The sequence below is a fragment of the Enhydra lutris genome, unplaced genomic scaffold (genome assembly GCF_002288905.1).
Source record: "Enhydra lutris kenyoni isolate GAN:26980312 unplaced genomic scaffold, ASM228890v2 scaffoldscaffold35, whole genome shotgun sequence".
Lineage (NCBI taxonomy): Eukaryota > Metazoa > Chordata > Mammalia > Carnivora > Mustelidae > Enhydra > Enhydra lutris.
Window position 1 is genome coordinate 3,660,601 of NW_019154119.1, and position 20,385 is coordinate 3,680,985.

Sequence of the window (20,385 nt, forward strand, 5' to 3'; positions counted from 1 at the left end):
AGTATGATGAAGGACCTTGAGATGGGGAAATTATCCAGGTGGGTCTAACCTCATGCCATGGGTCCCTAAAATGGGAAAAATTTCCCAGGCTCTGGTCAGAGGGAGATGTGGCTATGGAAGAATGGCAGAGAGGTGTAATGTCACTGGCTTCGAAGAAGGGGGCCATGAAATAAGGAATATGGGTGGTCTCTAGAAGCTGGAAAAAGTAAGGAAAAACTGGATTTCCCTAGTCTCCAGAAAAGAATACAGCTCTGCCAAAGGCATGACTTCTGCCCAATGAGACCCGTTTTGAACTTCTGACCTCCAGAACTGTAAAATAATACATCTATACTGTTTAGACCCTACATTTGTAGTAATTTGTTATGGGAGCTTCAGTAAAGGAGGACATTCACTCTGGGCCGACTTGATGCTAAGCACGTGAAAATCAACAGTTGAAAAAACCAAAACAAGGGTCACCTGGGTGGCTCAGTCAGTTAAATGCCCAGCTCTTGATTTCTGCTCAGGTCGTGATCTCAGGTCTGCGGGATGGAGCCCCATGTCCGGCTCCATGCTCAGCGGGGAGTCTGCTGGAGAGTCTCTCTCTCTCTCCCTTCCCCTCTGCCCCTCCCCTTGCTCACTCTCTCTCTCAAATTAATTAAAAAATCTTAAAAGAAAAAAAAAGTGAAACAGGGCCCTTTTTCCAGCAGAACTCACATTCTATGGGGAAGAAACAAAACTTGTGAGCAAACAAATAATTATACACTGTTGTTCCAGGCAGACCGTGCCATCAAGAAACGAAGCAGGTGAGGGGACGGATGGGAACACTTTGTCCACTTCTGAGGGCCTCGGCCAAGTGGAAGACAGATGAGCAGACTGTCCTCGCAGTGGTTCCCAAAGGGCTGCCCCTGCTGGAGATCCGAGAAGACCTCACGGATCAGGTGACACGGGAAGGGGGTCTTTGAGGATGAGGAGTAGTGTGTCAGGTGGACAGTGGGGGAGGAGAGACCTGGGCAGAGGGAATGGCATATGCAAAGTGATGGGGGCATGAAGAGTGTGCTGGGGAGGTGAGGAGCGCCAAGTGGCTGGGCTCAGGAGGAGTAGCGGGGCAGGTCCGGGGAGTGGCGTGGACCGTGGGCATCCCCAGCATTCCTGCAGGTGTAGAGAGAACGAGCCCCCATGAGAGCTGGAGGCATGACCCAGAGATAGCTCCTTGTGTCTGTTTTCTTGCAGTCCTGCATGACCAAACAGATACAAATCCATGGGTTCCACTCACCAGTCAAGCCCTGAAATCAATCCCTGGTTTCGTGATAAAAATAGTGATTAAAATTACTTGCCAGTTAAATCACTCCACTTCCTGCCAAGGGGTGGGGGATCACTTCCGGTAAAACTGAAGTCTGGGAATAACCAGGAGGCGGATCTTGCCACCTCCTGGCACATCTCCGAGTAATTGAAGAAGCTCTGGGATTGGGAAAGAGGACCCAACAGATCAGTTATTTTAATTCAGTGAGGCTCACTGATAACCTTGCAGGGCAGGCACTCCAGGTGTGAAGGTGAATCAAGGCCTTGAACCTGGGCTCAAAGTCCAGTAAATGGGGTGACAGGTAAAATTACACCAAATCCTAATAAGCATTCAATAAAGGCCTAGAAAATGTGCTGTTGGATCCTGTCTCAGGTTTCTGCAGCTGTCATAACAACCACAGCTGGGTGGTTTAAAACAGCAGAATTTATTTTCTTGCCATTCCAGAGTCCAGAAGCCTGCAATCAGCATGGTTGGCAGGACTGCGCTCCCTCTGGAGGTTCAAGGGGAGAGCGCCTTTTTGCCACTTGGCATTTTTGGTGGCTCCAGGGGCTCCCTGGCGTGGGGCCCCATCCCCTAAACTCTGCCTCCATCTTCACATGATCTGCTCTGTGCCTGTCTCTCCAAAGGACGCTAAGCTTTGGGATTGTGGCCATCCAAGCAGTCCGGGATGGTCTTCTCTCAAAATCCATAACTCAATTACACCTGCGAAGACTCTTGTTTCAAACAGTCACAGTCACAGGTTCCAGGGATCTGGACCCCTTTTGGGGGTCACCATTCAACCTAAGTAAAAATATCACTGAAGTTCCTTTAGTGCAGCTTGAAAGGGAAGGTGACATCTGAGCATTTTCCTAGTATTTTCTTATTTAATCCCCCAGCAGGTGGGAACTGGGCAGTCCTCCTACCTGGGAACAGGGACAGCTAGGGACCGGATTTTCAAAGAAGATAGCGATGAGATCAGATCTGAATTTGGAAGGATCGCCCTGGTTGCAGGGTAGAGATTTGGTTGGCAGGGTGAGAAGGGCAGGGTCAAGGGTGATTCCCGAGATGGGCGTGGCACCCATGGAGAGGGGAGGCTAGGGGGATGGGAGATTGTTCTCATCTGCTGGGAGAGCCCTAGACCAGCCCTCTCTTTGCCCCTTCAGCCTGACCCCGTGGCGGTCTCAGCCTTGCTCTTCTGGGTGTTGTGACCTTCCCGCTGTGAGAGGGACCATGAAGGTGGAGGCCCCCAGCTCCTCCCCGCCTGGACCTTGTCTCGCCATCTCTTGTTCTCAGATCTGTGTCTGCTCTCTCTTATCCCCAGCAGGCCGGGGGAGAGGCTCGTTAGCACGGATTTCTATGGTGCCTCTTCCCAGAGGGGCCCTGGTTTGAGTGCTTTTGGAAACGTGACATTTCCACAGAGGCCCCGGGATTACTCAGCATTCACACATTGTTTCACGCTCCATGGGCATGGGTCTTGCCTTCCCCAAATCTAACTTGTCTGGGCTTCGACTTCCTCATTGGGCTGGAACAGGATGATGCCTCGTGTCCCCTCTGGCATCTGGGGAGCCACGATTCTACAGGTGGCCTCTGGCTGTCAACTAAACGCCAGGTCTCTGAGATCGAGTACAACCTTGGTTAAGGAAGCAGCAAATGACCAGAGGAAGCTTCTTGAGGATTCCTGCTTGAGCCAGACTTCTGTGTGGCCTAGTGCATGTTCGGCATCCGTTCAGCATCCCAGCCTCTCTCTGCTGCCCCTAGCTGCGAGGTCACCATGTCCTGGGGACATTGGTGCTTATCTCGTTAAGCTAAAGGAGAGCCACAAACCACTGGGCCCATAAGGCCCACTTCACACAGCATGGGGGCTGCGGATACTGACCTCATTGCTGACCCCATTGGGAGACCCAAGTCCAGCACAGGAACACTGACCTGCGGTTAGGGTTTACTTGATGTCATTTTGGTGGCAAGTTAAGGAATAGCTGGTCTGTGTCAAGTACTGAGCAGGAGGGACCAGGGGACCCGGTCCTGCTCCCGAGGGGATGCTCATACCTAGGCACAGGACAGACCCAGAAACGCGCCCTGCCCCGGAAGGCCGGTGCTGTGCTCTCTCTCTACTCGCTTCCCTCTGCCCACGTGAGAGGCTGTGGAAGTCCCTGCAGGCAGTGAGCAGGACGTACCAGTGGGCAGCACAAGTGGGGCACAGGGACCCGAAGGGGAGGCCGGAGCCACACCTGCGGGACGCAAGCTCACCCGCACACGTGCTCACTCACGCGCGTGCTAACATACAGATCACACACGCCCGCACTCAGCACATTTGCTCACACGGAACATACACCACACTGAGCATACGTGCTCACACTCACCACACCTACTCACACACACTGATCACAGATGCTCAGTCACAATGATCACACACACTGCACACCAACTACACATACATTCCCGTGCACACCGACCTCATTCACTCCCACTCACACTGATCACACACACACAAAACACATACTCCTACACGCAGCACTCACACACATGCACTTCCTATCATGCTCCCCTTTATCCTCATACACAAACACACACAGTGGCCCAGTCAGTGTCCCAGAAGCAGAGGCACCAAGGGACATGGAGGACAGCAAGGACATCGGCGGATAGGCCAATGCTGTCGGAGAGGAAAATGGCAGTGGAATCAGGAGAGGCTCCCAGATGCAACCAGGGAGGGCTCCCGGGAGGTGGCAGCCTAGCCCAGCATGGGTCACGCAGGGACAGATGAGGCCAGAGCGCCATGGGGATCCCACCATGAGGTGGATCCGAGCTCCCTCAGACTGACTTGTTCTGTGGAGATTTGCCACCCACTTTGGTTCGCATTAAGTTCCTCCTTCCTCCCAGTGACCCCACTTGGGTGTGAGTGCTGTGTCATCGCACCCCCAGGACCCACGTTTGGGAAGGGTGAGTAACTGAGATCCCGCGGCCTCAGCTGCTTAGCCAGGGCCCAGGCTGAGTTCTCGGACTGCGGAGGGCCGGCTTCCTCCTGGACCACGTGGCGCTCTCCTCCAGTGACAGGGCTCAAACCTCCAAGACGGTGGGAGTGGATGCAGGGTCTGGGCCCCATCCTCTTGGCCCACTGCGCTCCTCCGCCCTGCAGCATAGGCATCTAGGTCCTCTGTGCTGTCCTGTTTCCCGCCTCTGAGCCCATCATTCGGCCCACTGCAGCTAGCTCACAACTGCCAGTACTCCAGAGTGAATGTGCCACTCGACAACCCCTTCACCACGGGGTAGGAAGCAGGGATCGATGCCCCTCCCCCCCCCCCCCCCCCGCCCAGTCCTGCAGTGGAAAGTTCTGAGGTGCTCTGTGCATGAAGGAATTGAGCCCTACCAGCCACTGTGCCCCCTGTTCACACACCCTTGTCTTTATTGGATTTCCTCTCTTCTTTCCCTGACAATCACCTGTCCAGTCAAGCCAACTGCATGTAGGCCCTGGTCTCAGGCTCTGCCTTTAGCTAAGGCCCCAAACAGGGCCCTCCTGGCGCCCAGCACCTGGGGAGCTAAAGACCTTCTCTCCTCCCCCTTCTCTTTCCCCAGGACACCAGGGCTCTGCTCTGATCTATTGTTTGCAGGGTTCAGGAGCTACCGCATCTCTCCAGGGGGCCAAACCACTCTTGTTTACGCAACAGCAATTACTGCTCGGAAATCATCTCCAGTCTCAAGCTGTACAAACAAGAGGTGTCTTCAGCAAAGAGATATCCTGTCCCCGATCCTGAGTTAGGGTGGGGGTCAGGACGCCCACCAAGCTTCTACCCAAGCCCAAGATTCCATCTTCACTTTAGAACATGCGTCCTAGGCAAGTCACCCACACAACCATTCATAGTCCTGGGTTGCGTGGGTGCGTGCCTATGTGTGTAACGTGTGTGTTTTAAGATAGACTTACTGTATCTTTGGATTATGAAAGCAAGTGCTTGCCAGTTGTCCGGATTACAGCAATAGAAAATGTATAGCTTGGGAACTGAAGGCACCTACTATCCTATTCTTGAATGGAGTTATTTTTAATATCCTTGGTCCAGGGCATTTTCAGCATCAATGAATGAGGTCTATTGGCTCCCTCATCAGCAGGAGATGCCCTTCTAAAGTGTCGTTTCTTCTTAGGGAATCATTCATTCCATGACTGTTTGGCTCCAGGTGCCAGAGGCGTTGCCAAGAGCGAGACAGACAAGGAAGGCTCTCAGGCCTGACGGCCTGTCTCCCAATATTGTGTTTTCCCCAGTCTCTGTGCACAGGACCTCGAGCAGCTTGCTTGCTCTGGAATATTCACTCAGTTGCCTCTGGCTCTTAGGGAGGTCCACGGAGCTTCCCATATCCACAGGGAAGGGCTGCACCCATTACCCAGAATGCCGAGCGGGGGTGGAGGGGGTGTCAGTCTTTGTCAGGAGGCTCTCTGATGCCTGGCTCAGCCTGGCTCAGCTGCTGAAGAGGTGCCCACAGCAAAGAGAGGAAGAGTAGGGAAGGTCAGGGAGTTGGAGCAGTATAGAAGAGCAATAGGGCAGGAGCATCAGGAGACTGGTTTTTTGTTATTTTGTGTGTGTTTTGTTTTGTTTTGTTTTGTTTATCAGAGATAACTGTGTGGAATCCTCTCCCTTCCCTAGGGGGGTTTGGAGCTGAGGCTGGGGCACAAGGGCAAAAACCCAGCAAGGAACACACACGGCCCAGGAGCTGGGCATGGTCTTGCCAAGTAGGAAGCCGCACAGGAGAACTCCAATGGTAGTCACATGTACCAGGAAGGGGGGGTGTCCTTTGTGCCAACGCAGACCCAAACAGTATTTTTTTAATTTAAATTCAATTTAGTTAACATATAGTGTATTATTAGTTTCAGGGGTAGAGTGTAATGAGTCATTAGTTTCATATAACACCCAGTGCTCATTACATCAAATGCCCTCCTTAATGCCCATCGCCCTATCGTTCCATCCCTCAATCAAGGCCCAAACGTCATCCTCTTTTATTAACACGTGTCTCTCTGTTAAACATAAAAATCATGCCTCCTTTAACTGCACGCAACAATTCAAAATAAAAAACGCTGGGACTCCAAACAAATGAAAACAATGGGAAAAGGTGTTTTATTCAAATTATGTTTCTCCTAAGTTTGACCTGACGCCCCCCAACCTTGGTAATCAGAGCCCTGACAAGTTTGGACTGATGTTGGCTGCATTTCAGAATTAGTGTGAGGGACAGAGAGAAACAGCTGTGATAGGATCCATTCCCTGATGAATCTTCTTCCTGAGGGCTGAGTTAACTGAGGCTCTGGAAAGGGATCACTCTTTCCAGGACCTGGATGGTGAGTTTTCTCTCCTTTCTGATCCGTATCTTCTGCTCTCCCTGATGCTGCTGGCTGTCCTCAGCAACCCACCCCCCTGCTCCCCCAGCCCCCATGCTTTTTTCCCCTTAATTCTTTTTTTTTTTTTTTTAGATTGTTTTTATTTGACAGAGAGAGATCACAAGTAGGCAGAGAGGCAGGCAAAGAGGGGTGGGGGGGGGGTTAGCAGGCTCCCTGCTGAGCAGAGAGCCCAACTCGGGGTTAGATCCCAGCACCGATCCCAGGACCCTGAGATCATAACCCGAGCCTGGGTTATGGGCAGAGGCCCAACCCACTGAGCCACCCTGGCGCCCCATCCCCTTTCCCTTAATTCTTAAAGCCTGTGGCCTGTGGTGGCGCTTGGCAAGGTTCTGACAAAGCCAAGGAAAGGAGTTTTTTGTTTGTTTGTTTTGTTTATTTATTTATTTATTTATTTATTTGACAGAGAGAGGGATCACAAGCAGGCAGACAGGCAAGCAGAGAGAGAGGGAAGCAGGCTCCCCCGCTAAACAGAGAGCCCGATCCCAGGACCCTGAGATCATGACCTGAGCTGAAGGCAGAGGCTTAACCCACTGAGCCACCCAGGAGCCCCGCCAAGGAAAGGAATTTATACTAAGGTGTAAGAGACTAATAGGCTTAACCATTCACAGGAGCATTTGAGTTTTTATAGGAGTTCGTAAATTCAAACCCATCGCAGGTGGAATGTGCACGGGAGATCTTTCTGAAGCCAGGTCTCTTCATTTCACGTGCCAGGTGCCCAGCGGGCCCCTCCTCCCCTTTTCCTTCTCGAACGGAGCTCGGCTGCGGGCCCCTCTGCGGAAGGCTGGGGCTGCCAGGGTGGGCGGGGACACTTAGGCCCGGCGCGCCCGGCGGGGCAGGCGTCCCCAAACCTCAGCCCCGGCCTCTCATCTCCAGGCCCAGAAGGAAACCGCGGCGAAGGAGGCGGCGGCTGGGGTGCCGCGAGCGCGCCTCACCTGCGGGAGGCGGGAGGACACGTCCCGGGCTCCCCTCTCCAGAGACCCGGCCTGCCGCGGAGCTAGGTGTCGGGTCGCCCATCCTTCCTGCCCGCCGCCCACCGCGGCGCCTCCACCGAGCGGTCGCCGCCTGCTCGCCGCCCCGGGTCAGAGCGCGGGGCCACTGGAGCCTCGGCCGCTCGCGCCCGCTCTCCTCCGCGCCCTTCCCCTCCTTCTCCCCGCCGGCCGCGCGGCTGGAGCTGGGCGCTCCCCCCCCCCCCCCCCACTCCCGGACGCGCTCGTCGAGAGGGCGGCGACTGCGGGGAGGGAGGGGCGCCGCCCGCCTCCCGGGGCCTGGAGCGCGCGTGGCCCGGGATCCGCCGGCGCCGCGCGGGGACTCACAGTGCAGCGCGCCGCGCCCGGACTCCGCTGGCTCGGCTCGGCGCGCGGGCGGCCCAGAGGATGCTGGCGGGCTGCCCCGGCCTCGGCCCGCGCTCCCGTCCGGGAGGGCCCCGGGTGCGCCCCTAGCCGCGCCGCCGCCACCGCCACCGCCGCCACCGCCGCCAGCGCGGGGGCGAGAGGGAGGGGTCCGACCGCGCCGCGAGCCGCAGCCCCAGGGCGGGCGCTCCCCGGTTTCCCAGCCCCAGCCGCCTCCTTCCTCCTGCCGCCGGGCGCCCGCGGATGCTGAGGGGCAGCCCCGCGCCTCTCCCTGCCGGATCCCAGGCCTGACGGCGGGGGTTGGGGGGTGCTCGCGCTCCGGCCAGGGACCGGGGACTCGGGCGCTGGTGGGGCGGCGGCGCGGTCCCCGGGCGTGCTGAGCCCTCCTGCCCCCGCCGGCCACACGCGTGACCCAGCCCCGCAGCTCGCGCAGGGACCGGCCGAAGCACGCGGCTCCCGAGTTCCCGCACAGGTAAACGCAGGGGCAGGCCAGCCTTCCGGAGGGCAGGTAGTGCCCCGAGGTGGAGAGCCCGGGCCTCCAGGGGTCGGGTGGGGAAAGGAAGTAAACAGAAGGAAGATTCGGGAATCCCGAGGATGGTTCCAGCTGCTCTCGGGCATGTTTTATCTCCCGCTTCTAAGGCTTGGGCCTGGCGGCGTTTTAGGTGAGGAAGTGAGGGACTGAGGGAGCAGAGATGACACAGAGACGGACCCGGAGTTTGAGGGGTGGAGGGGTGGCCAGGCCTTTCGGCCAGCCGGAGACAAGAAGCTGTTCCACGAGGACAGGAGTGTGTGTGTGTGTGTGTGTGTGTGTGTGTGTGTGTGTGTGTCCGTCCGTCCGTGTCCGTCCGGGCGGTGGCCTGAGTGTGGGGGTGGCTGGAGAAGGCCCTGGTCCTGGAGCGTCGTGCGCAGCGATCCTCTCAGGAGGGGTAGGGTGGGTCGTGCGGAACCACCGGCAGGAAAGCAGAGGTGTTTCTACTTAGCGATGTCCTTCTAAGTTCCAGATGACCCGCGCTACCTGTGCCCTGGAGATCTGCGGTGCGTTGCTGCGGGAAGTGGCTGGCCCTCCGTTTCCCCCAGCTCTCCGAGAGCCCTGGTAGGTGGCCCAGTCCGGAGCTCTCCCTCCGTTCCCCGTCCCTTTCTCCTGGGCCAGTAGAAGCAGCCGGCAGCCAGGATGCCGAGGAACCAGGGCTTCTCCGAACCTGAGTACTCGGCCGAGTACTCCGCGGAGTACTCGGTCAGCCTGCCCTCTGACCCTGACCGCGGAGTGGGCCGGACCCACGAAATCTCGGTCCGGAACTCGGGATCCTGCCTCTGCCTGCCTCGGTTCATGCGACTGACCTTCGTGCCCGAGTCCTTGGAGAACTTGTATCAGACCTACTTCAAACGGCAGCGTCACGAGACCCTGCTGGTGCTGGTGGTGTTCGCGGCCCTCTTTGACTGCTACGTGGTGGTGATGTGCGCCGTGGTCTTCTCCAGCGACAAGCTGGCTCCTCTCCTCGTGGCGGCCATGGGACTGCTGTTGGACCTCCTCCTCTTCGTGCTCTGCAAAAAGGGGCTGCTCCCCGACCGGGTCACCCGGAAAGTGGTGCCCTACGTGCTGTGGCTGCTGATCACCGCCCAGATTTTCTCCTACCTGGGCCTGAACTTTTCGCGAGCCCATGCAGCCAGCGACACGGTGGGCTGGCAGACCTTCTTCGTATTCTCCTTCTTCATCACGCTGCCGCTCAGCCTCAGCCCCATTGTCATCATCTCCGTGGTCTCCTGTGTTGTGCACACACTCGTCTTGGGGGTCACCGTGGCCCAGCAGCAGCAGGACGGGCTGAAGGGCACGCACTTGCTGAGGGAGGTGAGTCCTGCCTCGGTCCGCCCTGGGGCTTCCCTTCCCGCCAGCTCTCATCCAGGGTGGCCACAGTTTCTGGGGTGGGATGGCACTGTTTTCTTGGCCCTTGAGTCAACATGCATTGGGGTGGGTATGTGCTTCTGGGGATCTCAGCTGCTTGTGCAGGAAGACCGTCTCTCCCTCAACCCCCTGGCTTGGCACTAGAGCTTTCTGTGCTGGGCCTGAGGGAGTGGAGGATGTCCGGACATTGGGCCTCAGGGCCATTGTGTCACTGGTGTCCTGCCCAAGTGGGTGGCAGGAAGGCCCATGAGGCCTGGTTCTGGGGCGGTAGTTATCCCAGCCATGTCCCAGACAGTCCCTGCCCTTGATCCCTCCAGAAAGACCTCTTGTGGGGAAAGGAGCCCCCTTGGCTTCTGATCTCCAGCCTGTCACGGGCTAGCTTCAGCAGCTGTCTAACTCGTGCGGATGCAGTGATCCTCTGTCAAGTGGGGGCTGTCTGTCTTAGTGCTCATTACCAAGATCAGAGGGAATGTGGGTGAAGACGCACTAGGAGACCTGAAGGTGTGATGGCCCTAGATCCTGCTTGTGCCACAGGGAGCTCAGGGTGTGTGGAGTACTTAGATGACGTGAGGTGTGGTGTGGGGACACAAACGGGGACAATCGTGCTGGCCACGGCGGTGAAAGGTCTGCTAGTTCTTTGAGGACGTGTTTTGCTGGAAGGGGTGGAATTTTGGCCTCAGCTTAATTAAGAGCCCCGTGCTCTGCCCAGGACCCAAGAGCCTGGAGGTGCTGCGGGGCTGTAGAGACTGGGAGATGTGATTCTCGGCCTCCGTGTTTATCTGGTAACCCATTGGGAGGAGTCTGGGGGGCTTAATAAATTCCATAATCCTGCTACCTCCTTTATTCGAGAGATGGGAAGTGACCTAAGGCCCATCGGTCGGTACAGTAGTCATGTGCCTGGAGCGTCCATTTCTCACTTCCAGTTTCAGTGATCTTCCTACTTTATTGTGATGCTGGCTGCATCTCGGCCAAAGCCATCATCCTGGTCTTTTGGACTTGAGGGCTGAGTCTCCAGGGGCCCCGCGGGACTGTGGGGCGTTGACACAAGAACCCTGTGGGGCTTGTCCCATCGCCTCCCACTCGGTTAGAGGGAAAACACAAGTTTGCAGTTTTGTCTTTTTCCTGGTTCTTGGACCCAAATTCTTCCTGTTCCTCCATTCTGGCTCACACACTGTGCTCACTCGGGAAGCTCTGTGTTCTCATTCTGCAGGAGCCTCGCCCTGGGCTGGGGCAGCATCTGAACCCTGTGGGTACAGCAACAGGTCCTTTGTTTTTCTCTGAACACCCCGTTCACATAAAGTGACGACCCGATCTGGGTCTGCCGTCGCTGTCTTGACTTCTGGGTCGGTCGACTTCAGCCTGTGCTTCTGCCAGTCAAGGGCCCTGCTGGGAGCTGTCTGGGGAAGAATGGTGGGAACCCTTCTGCTTGGAATCAGTAGAAGCACAGACTGGGGCAGACAGGCAGGTGGACATGGCAGTATTTGGGGTCTGTGATCTGACTCCGAACCGTTCCGAGCTGCTGAACAGTCCCTGCGGGCATTTTCCTCTCTGCTGGAGCCCCTGAACCATGAGTCTCCCATGTGCTTCACTGTCCATTAAGGAAGCAAAACAAAAATTCCATCCTTTGGGGCCTCAGATGCTAAACCCAAGATTGCTGGTGTCCTTTGGGCACTATTAAGAGGAGACAAAAACCTAAAAAGATTAAGAAACAGGAAAAGAAATAAATAAATAGAAGATAACCATGTTAGCATCCCAGGAGAGCATGGCCTTGACGTGGAGGCAGGGCCCTCCTTGTGGCTTTGGGGGATGGTGGGGAAGGAGGAGGTGGCTCTCGAGGTCCGTTTGGGAGCCTGAGATAGAATGCAGGAGGCCCCGGCTTTCAGTGGGCTGTGTTCCAGAAGTTTGAGTCACTTGTTTGGAACTACTGTGACTTTTTAAAAGGTGCCTGGGTTCCCAGGCCCACTCACCAAAGTTTTCCTTAAGTCACAGAATCGCCGCCTTCAGTATTTCTAGATGGGGTGGAAACAGCCCAGGTGTGTGTGTGTGTGTGTGTGTGTGTGTGTGTGTTATGAGGACACTGTATCCAGCTGTCCTCCAGCTGTGGAATGAAGCGACACCTGCCCGCTGCCCTTGTGGGCCCAGCTTACCTCCTGGGATGGGAGCACCATCAAGGGTAGGATGGCCCAGGGGCTGGGGGGCAGGGATGTGAGGCTGGGGGAGCCAGATGCCCAGCTAGAGTGACATCAAGCACGCACTCCAGACCCCCCACCCCTCCTTGCTTTTCTGTCTCTTGCCTGTAGCCTCCCATCTTCTTTTTTTTTTTTTTTTTTTTTAAGATTTTATTTCTTTGACACAGAGAGAGAGAGATCACAAGTAGGCAGAGCAGCAGAGAGAGGGAGGGGGAAGCAGGCTCCCTGCTGAGCAGAGAGCCTGATTCGGGGCTCGATCCCAGGACCCTGGGATCACGACCTGAGCTGAAGGCAGAGGCTTAACTCACTGAGCCACCCAGGCGCCCCTCCTGTCTTCTTTTTCTTTGCCCACCACCTGTTGGTTCCGGCCAGGAATTCCCTCCTGGGCCTGTGGGGCGGGGGAGTATGAACTAAGTTTCATGGTTAGAAGCAGACCCTGGATTTCGGGGCTTTGGGAATGCTTCTGTTGCTTCTGCCTTCTCTGCACCCTTCATTCTCTCAAACCCATGCTCTGCTCTCATGGGGGCTGGGGATCAACAGAGGGATGGGGGTGGGTCCTTACAGTAGCCCACATGTCACAGGCAAGTCATGCAGCCGCCCCCGGCTCTTCTCATGGGAGGCAAGCAGGTTGGGGTTCCGATAGGAAGAGCAGGTGAAATCTGGCTGTCGGGTGGGGTATAGGATGGGGTGTTGCTGGGACTTTATTAGTGAAATAATATTACTGGGCAATAGGGATGGGCCTTAACCTGCAGGGTCTGCAACTAACAGGAATCCGATAATCACAGTCAGACACTGGGGTGGAGGGGAGCCTGGGCTGTGGCTGGCAGGGTTTCCCTACATCCCTCCCCTGGCCTGGGTCCTGGCACCACTAGGTCTTTTATGGCACAACTTGCCTTCTGCTGCCCTGCACCACCCCACGTGATGTGTTGGAGCAAGAGGGGGTCAAGGGCAGGACCAGTAAGCAGCCAGTGGGTGAAGATGGGGAGGGGGATGGGCAGAAAATACAGCCACGGTGATGGGGGGCATTCCTGAGACCAGCGACCATTCCCGAGACCTTGATGCACTCAGGACCTATTAGCATCTGATGTGGGTGTTAGAGCAAAGAGTCTGTGACAGGTTAGGGGACAAGGAACAACATTTACAAAATCACTTGTTGCTTTATTTCATAGCAGAAAGGCTATTTGGAAGCTAAATTTCCTCTTGGAATTAATAGCCTGTTAAGACCTTTCCTTACAAATTAGAACATGACAGAGCCGTGGATGTATAATTCCCGCCACCCATACCGATGACCTAGACTGTTCACCCCGTGAAGGAACATTCGGCTCCGAGGGGCTGGAGGCAGCTACAGTAGGGGTGTTGCGGGAGGGCTGATGCTTCCAGACGCCTTCATCGGCAAGCTGGAGTTTAGGGTTCTATACACATCTTCCCATTCAATCCTGCATTGTTACCGGTTCCATTTGACTGATGAGGAAACCGAGACCCAAGGAGGTTGAGGGATGGAGGGGCCGGGTAACTGGGGAGTGAGAAATGGGTGCAGAGGGTGGGCAGGATGGATCCCGGGGCTTCCCTGAAGGCCTCTTTCTCTGAATAGGGCCTGAACCACCAGAGGCATCAAGGTAAGAGATGGGTACAGGCAATGTGGGGGGGCGGGCAGCAAGGCCAACCCCGGATCAGCCCTGCCACCATCGCAGAGCGGGACAGAAATGACCATCCACTGCCCCCACCCCTCAGAGTGTGCAGGTGGGCAGCTTTTAGGCATCTGAATAATAAGGAAAGGCCTAGAAGGGGACATGGAGGCATAACATCCAACGGTGGAAGAATAGTCAGTTAACGAACACATAAACACTTTTGCAGCAAGTCTCCCCCTCAGTCCCATCCTGGGTTGCATTTCTCTGTGGCCTCTTTGGGTCCTTCCCTGTGTGGAAACAGCTTTTCCAGTATGTCCTTGTCCTGTGCGTGCGGTGGGCCCTGCCTTTCGCTGCATTGCCTCTCGGAGCTTTTGCCGTGAGTGTCCAATCCCTCGTGTTTATTTTAAATCTGTGCTTTATCCTTAGTGGGCTTCCCTGGAGAGGAAACCAGAGCCCAGGGCTGGGCCTCTGGTGGGTAGCTAGGTAGCAGCAGGCTAGATTAGACACCAGTGTCCGTGCTGCGGTCTCCCTTTGCCCCCCGCCAGGCCCGCCTTGTGGGCAGGTACATGTTGTACGTCTGTCCATGCATGTGTACGCACACACATGCTTGCACACCCAGGCGTGGTCTCTGCCTGACAGCCTGCCTGAAAGTCCCTTGAGATGGACTTGCCGGGACTCCAAGGTTACCCTCATCCTGCAGTTTCTTTGTGCAGTAAATCCCACTAGGGTGCTCGAAGCCTGAATAAATATTCGGACCTTCCCCCTCACCCTCCCTCCCCTGTCCCTTCTTGATATGCGTTCTTGGGGGTAGGCGTCCGTGGGTGTCATCCGGACCTACACTTGGATGTGTGTGCTCAGGGCTCACACCCATGTTCAGGACCAGGCCCATGAATGTGGAGTATACACGGGTGCCCTCAATTTACTGAGCTCCTGCTGGGTTTCTGTCGAGGAGCTCCCAGCAGGAGGTGGATATCATTTTCATTTTACAGATCGGGAAACTAAAATGCATGATGAGTGACGTGACTTGTCCAAGGCCATATAGCTAGCAGGTGGCAGATCAGGATTCGAACTCAGGTCGGTCGGATTACAACGTTCCTTGTCTTCTGCAGTCCTAAAAGAACCCCTTGGATTAGCTATCCTCAGCCCTGTTCCAGTCGGGATAGGATCCTTGGTTTCTTAACTCTCAATCCTTCAAAGGAGCAACGTGGAGGAGGAGGTGTTTCTGGGGGCAGGCATGGCACCGCGGGTCAAGAGCTGTGGTCTGGGAGTCGGATGGGGGTTGCAGCCAAGAGCCTGTGCACTTCTGTGGCCGCTGGAGCCTTTGCTGTGTTCCAGGACCGTGTCTAACTGATGTGCGCCAGGCTGACTCGCTCATCCGGGAAATGCTGGATTACATCTCGTGTAAGCTGGGGCGCGGTATTGCGCTCTAAAAACATTTTTGGGTCAGAATCAGGCAAAGACTTGTTTGGATATTTTGGTTCTCTAGGAAATTCAGTGTGGGATGGCCCATTTCTCAGTGGCCTTCCTGCACATGTATGTGCTCACGGACTGTGTGTTTCACTTACCCCTTGCTGTGACAATCTCAACACGAGAGCCTACGGTCTCATGATTCTCTGGGTCGACTGTGCTCAGCAGGGCAGTTTTTCTGTTTCCGAGGCACCAGCTGGGGTCGCTCTCTTGACTGTGGCGTTCAGCCTTCGGCGTCCAGCAGAATGCTGTGCTGGAATGCTCTAGGGAGCCTTTCATGTCTGGAGCCTCGGAGCTCCCCCAGGTGACTTCTCTGTGTGATCTGCTTGGGCTTCCTCACAGGTGTGGTGGTCTCTGAGAGAACGTGGAAGCTACTAGAATGTTTTCAAGGCTAGACTGGTCACAGTGGTCAAAGCAGGTCACAAGACTAAGCCGGATGCAAGATAAGGGGAAACAGATTCTGCCCCTTGATGTGAGAGTGGCATGTTCATATTGGGAGGGAGGGGATGGAGGCCAGACATCTTCTGAGGCTGCCCACAAACCAGGGGTGTGCTGGGGAGAAGGGATGAAAGAAATCCATGAGTCTGGGCAGGGTAAAAAAAAATACCATGTGACCACAGGATGCTTCCAGAGTTAGAGATGTGGTCCAGGCAAGGCATAGAGAACTTTAAGGCATTGCTTCTCTGTGAACCCATCATTTCTAAGATTTTCAGAAAGTTCCAGAAACTGCATTGCACATAAAGAGACAGTGGTTCATAGTTCATCTGCATGGGCTATGCCTTGCCTTATGTTCTTGAGAAGACTTTGTTCTCTAGTCAAACATGCAGACCCGCTCTGTCCAGGGCTCTGTGCCAGTTCCTGGGGAAGCTGTCCCTGCCTCCAGCCCTGGTCCTTTTCTCTCCACGCATCGGCTAGATTGGCAGCCTGGCTCTGATGTTTGTCTTCCTTTACCAGAAGGTGGGAGTTTGCCCAGGTATGTGCTTCAGAAACATGTTGGATTCATCTGTCTTAGCAGGTTGTCATTTATTTCAAGGAGAGATTAAGAATGATTGAATTCCTTTTCAGCTCTTTGTGGTGCCTCGGTTGTGACTGTCACTCTGTAAATGTTGAATACATACATTCCTGCTTTGCTTTTACCTTTGTTTCCTTCCTTATCAATTTGTGAAGAGTTTGATAAATTTTTGGTTCGATCCAAGGTGGGAATGTTCTAGTGCTAATGCAAGTGATTTGAGAATTTTTAAAAGCAAGATTTATATTACTTTTTGGGGGTGCTGATTGATACTCCCTTGCTGTTTGTTTGAGGAGAAAAGTAGCAACAAAGGAGGGTTCTTAGGAGCCCCCAAAATGAGTCCTAGATCCTGTTGGCCTAATTCTAATCTCCTTTTTGGACAAAAATGTGATTTGTATGAGATCATACAGAAGAATGGCTCAGCCGAGTTAGACCTCTTACCATCTCACCTCCTCTGCTTATTCCTGTAGTTTAAGGAGAAACTTCATTCCTTCTACCACCTCTCAAATATTTCATCAGGACTGCACGCAGTGATCTAGTGAGAGTATACGGAGAGGAAAACTTGGCTTCTTCCCTTTAGAAGCTCCTTCCCTCTAGAATCTTCCCTCTTGGTACAAGTCCTGTTAGTGAGGACCTACCTAGGGAAACAAGAAGGCTTCTAAGGAGCTGGCCATTGATATGGGTTTTGAAGGATGAGTAGGAGTTTGCCAGGGGGAATAATAGGAATGGGGCTTCACAGGCAGAGTCATAGGAGTTTCGCACTTGATTGGGACTGGTGAGCATCATTATGTGACAGGAACATAAGTGGGTGACAGGAGCTGCAGAGACAGGGTGTAGAGAAGTCAGATTTGGGCTTTGTTCCTACAGTGGTGAGGTCCATCAAAGGAATTTAAGCAGGGGCAGGTGGAGTCTGATTTACATTCTGAAGAATCATTTTGGTGGACTTGGGTGAGGCCAAGATTGATTACAAGACTGTTGAGGTCATACGGGCATGATGCCTTGGGGGCCATCCAGCAATATGGAAACAGGCTGGAGAAGACAAGTTCAGTTTGAGGTGCCCATGGGACATCCACATAGAATTATCAGCTTATTCAGTGGGTAATTATTGAACACTAGGCCCTATATTCAAGATCTGGAGCTTAGAGACATTTAGAGTTCCAGATTTGGGAATCATCAGCATTTAAATGGCACCCATCTCCATGGGGAGGGTGAGTTTTGCCCAAGAAAAGTGTGTAGAATCAAGAGAGGGCCTAGGACCTAGCTCTAGGGAATAGTCAGAGGAGGAGTCCCCAGCACAGAGCATCCATGCCCCTCCCTGCTTCCTACCGAGGTCCCTGGTTATGTATTGTTTTGTGTCCTCTATAATTTTTCTTGCTTACCAATATGGATGCCTCATTTCTTTTTCTTGTCTGATTCCTATGGCTAGGACTTCCGGTACTATGTTGAATAAAAGTGGCAAGAGTAGACATCTTTGTGGTGTTCCTGATTGTAGAAGAAAAGGTCTCAGTTTTTCACTATTGAGTAGCGTGTTGGCTGTGCGTTCTTCATGTATGGCCTTTATTACCTTGACGTATGTTCCCTCTGAACCCACTCAGAGTCTTTATTGTGAACAGTTGTTGAATTTTGTCAAATGCTTTTTCTGCATCTATTGAAATGATTGTATGTGTTTTATCCTTCATTTTGTTGTTGTGGTGTATTGTGTTGATTGATTTGCAAATATTGAGCTGTCCTTGGATCTCTAGCATAAATTTCATTTGATTGTGAAAGATTATCTTTTCTGTGTATGGTTGAATGTGGTTTGCTCATATTTTGTTAAGGATTTTTGTATCTATGCTCATCAGGGATATTGGCCTGTAGTTCTTTCCTTGTTGTGTCTTCGGCTGGTTTTGGCATCAGGGTAATGCTGGCCTCATAGAATAAGAATATATTTAGAAGCTTTCATTCCTTTTCTACTTTTTTGGAATAGTTTGAGGAAAGTAGGTACTTGCTCTTCTTAAAATGTTCAGTAGAATTCTCCTGTGAATCCATCTGGCCCTGGATTTTTATTTTTTGGTCGTTTTCTGATTATTGATTCAATTTTGTTACTAGCAATCTGTTCAGGTTTTCTATTTTTTCCTGATTCAGTTTTGGAAGACTGTATATTTCTAGGAATTTATCCATTTCTTCTAGGTTGGCCAATTTGTTGGCATATAATTTTCCTGGGTGTTCTCTGACAATCCTTTCTCTTTCTATGGTATCATTTATGACTTTTGTTTCTGATTTTATTTGGGTCCTTTCTCTTTTTTCCTTGAAGAGTCTGGCTAAGGGTATATCAATTTTGTTAATCTTTTCAAAGAACCAGTTTTTTTAGTTTCATTGATTTTTGTTTTTCAGAATCTGTCATTTATTTCTGTTCTGATCTTCATGATTTTCTTCCTTCTACTCACTTTGGGCTTTGTTCTTCTTCTTTTAGTTCCTTTAGGTATAAAGTTGGACTATTTGAGCTCCCTCCTGGCCATTTTCTATCTGACGCGTCTTCCTTTCTCTGTTCAGGTTTTTAACCATTTCTTCCAGCAAAATTCCTCTTTGTGGTTGCTAAGAAATTTCCTTTGATTAATAACGAAGGCTTTTCTTTTTCCCTTTTCTCTCTTCAAGAACCCTTTCTTTATTGTAAACAAAACTGAAAATGACATGTTTAAGAAAAACTCCCACCCCACCCTCTACCCCCATTCAAAACCCCAAAGTAAGTGACTGGATTTGAACCTTTACAAGATTTCCATGGTTGTGGTTTCTTGTTCCCATGTCCTTTCAAGACTGCTCCTTATGCAGTGTAACTTGGGCCCAGCTGGGTGAGATCTGGCAGCATAAGGCCAGGCAGCTGCCTCTCCCAGTTCTCTGCTTGGCTCTAGATGGGCTTCTGGACTGCTTCTGGAAGGCTGTTTTCCACTCAGTGGGACTGGGCCCTGGGTAATTGATCCCCACCAGCCAGATTCTGAAGAGACTGACTGAGAAGCCCAGGGCTTGCTCACCAGCGTGATGATGATAGATGGACCTTGCCATCCTCTCGAGGAGGAGAATACTGTGTATGTCTGTTCTTTGGTACAAATTGACTGCCAATTCCTAAAAAACCAAATCCGTAATTTCCTGAAGGGGAATCTGAGCACAGGGCATCCAGCGCTGCTGAGGGCAGGTCATCCTCTCAGGCTGGGGCTGGGAGCTGTTCCTTCTGCTCCTGCTGTCCCTACGGCTTGTTTCCCAGCGTTGGACGACTCCATTAGACACAGCCTCCCTCTGATTGCTGGCAAAGGGGCATGATGCCCTCTTCAGCTCTTTTTCTGAACATGTGATTGTAGTTGATCCTTCATGAGCATTCTGGAAAACACTACCCCCTCACCTCAAAAATTGGGATTGTAAATTATACTGCCCACCTCTGGGAACAAATCTGGGACCCTGCCTCTTTATTTCAGGAAGGATCCAGTATAGCCTGGCCATTTTAGGGAGCATTTCCTCTCTTTTCTGTAGCATCTGGTCTCCGCCCCAGCTGATCTCTACAGTTATAAACTGGTGCAGGGGCCTTGGGAGCCTGGCCTGCCCATGAGCTTGCTGCTTCGGGAATCTGTAAAGGTAACTGGCTTCCCATATTTGACTCTGAGTACCTCCTGGTTCCCCAGCTTACCAGCTGTGAGCTCTTCGGTACATCATTTAATCTGTCTGTCCAGCATCTATCTCTGTGACCAGTGTCCGTGGCCTTCCAGCACAGGGCTGGTTCACTGCCAATGCTAGCCATGCTTGTTGCTCCGGCTGGGGCTGGCCTTGTTCCTGGCTCCGATAGGAATTTCGAGCAGCTTGGGCCAGTCCCAGGGGAGAGAAGAGCAGCTCCACGTTCCAGATGTCTGGAGGGCATCTTGGTTGGTCACTGGACACTTAACCCCCTTTCTGGGAGGGGAGGGGAGCTCGGCCACCATTTTGTTGTCATTGTTGTTGTTGTTGCCTTGTAAGTGTTAGAGGGAATGTGTTTTCAGCTGAAGTTTCCCATGAGGACAAAGAATTCTGTACTTTTTTTTTTTTTTTTTGAATTCTGTACTTTTGATGCAGGGGTTTTTGGATTTGCCTCACAGCATTGGCCTTTCATTTAGTATCTTTCCCTATTTGGAGAGGACTGAATTAAGAGTAGGTCATGCGTGGGTGAAGAAAGTCTCCAGAACAGATTTGGATGGAGTCATGTCAAATGT

The 20,385-nt window shown here is 53.1% G+C and overlaps 2 protein-coding genes across 3 annotated transcripts in view; both read left to right on the plus strand.

Annotated features, from left to right (window-relative positions):
• Nucleotides 1–794: 794 nt before the first annotated feature.
• On the plus strand, nucleotides 795–8,361 carry LOC111154058 (proline-rich protein HaeIII subfamily 1-like). Its single transcript, XM_022513417.1, has 3 exons — nucleotides 795–917; nucleotides 4,460–4,521; nucleotides 7,506–8,361. Exons 1-3 carry the CDS (start codon nucleotides 795–797, stop codon nucleotides 8,359–8,361), a joined length of 1,041 nt encoding a protein of 346 aa, XP_022369125.1.
• Nucleotides 8,180–20,385, plus strand: part of LOC111154044 (adenylate cyclase 3) — a 78,624-nt gene continuing 66,418 nt past the window's right edge. For both annotated transcript variants that reach the window (XM_022513399.1, XM_022513398.1), the window contains exons 1-2: nucleotides 8,180–8,453; nucleotides 8,977–9,827. In XM_022513399.1, the coding sequence (XP_022369107.1) occupies nucleotides 9,153–9,827 (675 nt within the window). In that variant the 5' untranslated portion in view covers nucleotides 8,180–8,453; nucleotides 8,977–9,152. The remainder of the gene's footprint in view (nucleotides 8,454–8,976; nucleotides 9,828–20,385) is intronic.

Excerpts from the sequence above, each read along its gene's own strand:
- LOC111154058 (XM_022513417.1), top strand. The coding sequence starts at position 795 with ATGGGAACACTTTGTCCACTTCTGAGGGCCTCGGCCAAGTGGAAGACA. Across the intron at positions 918-4,459 it reads GAGAAGACCTCACGGATCAG|CTAGCTCACAACTGCCAGTA; the intron begins GTGACACGGGAA and ends GGCCCACTGCAG. Across the intron at positions 4,522-7,505 it reads GACAACCCCTTCACCACGGG|GCCCAGAAGGAAACCGCGGC; the intron begins GTAGGAAGCAGG and ends TCTCATCTCCAG.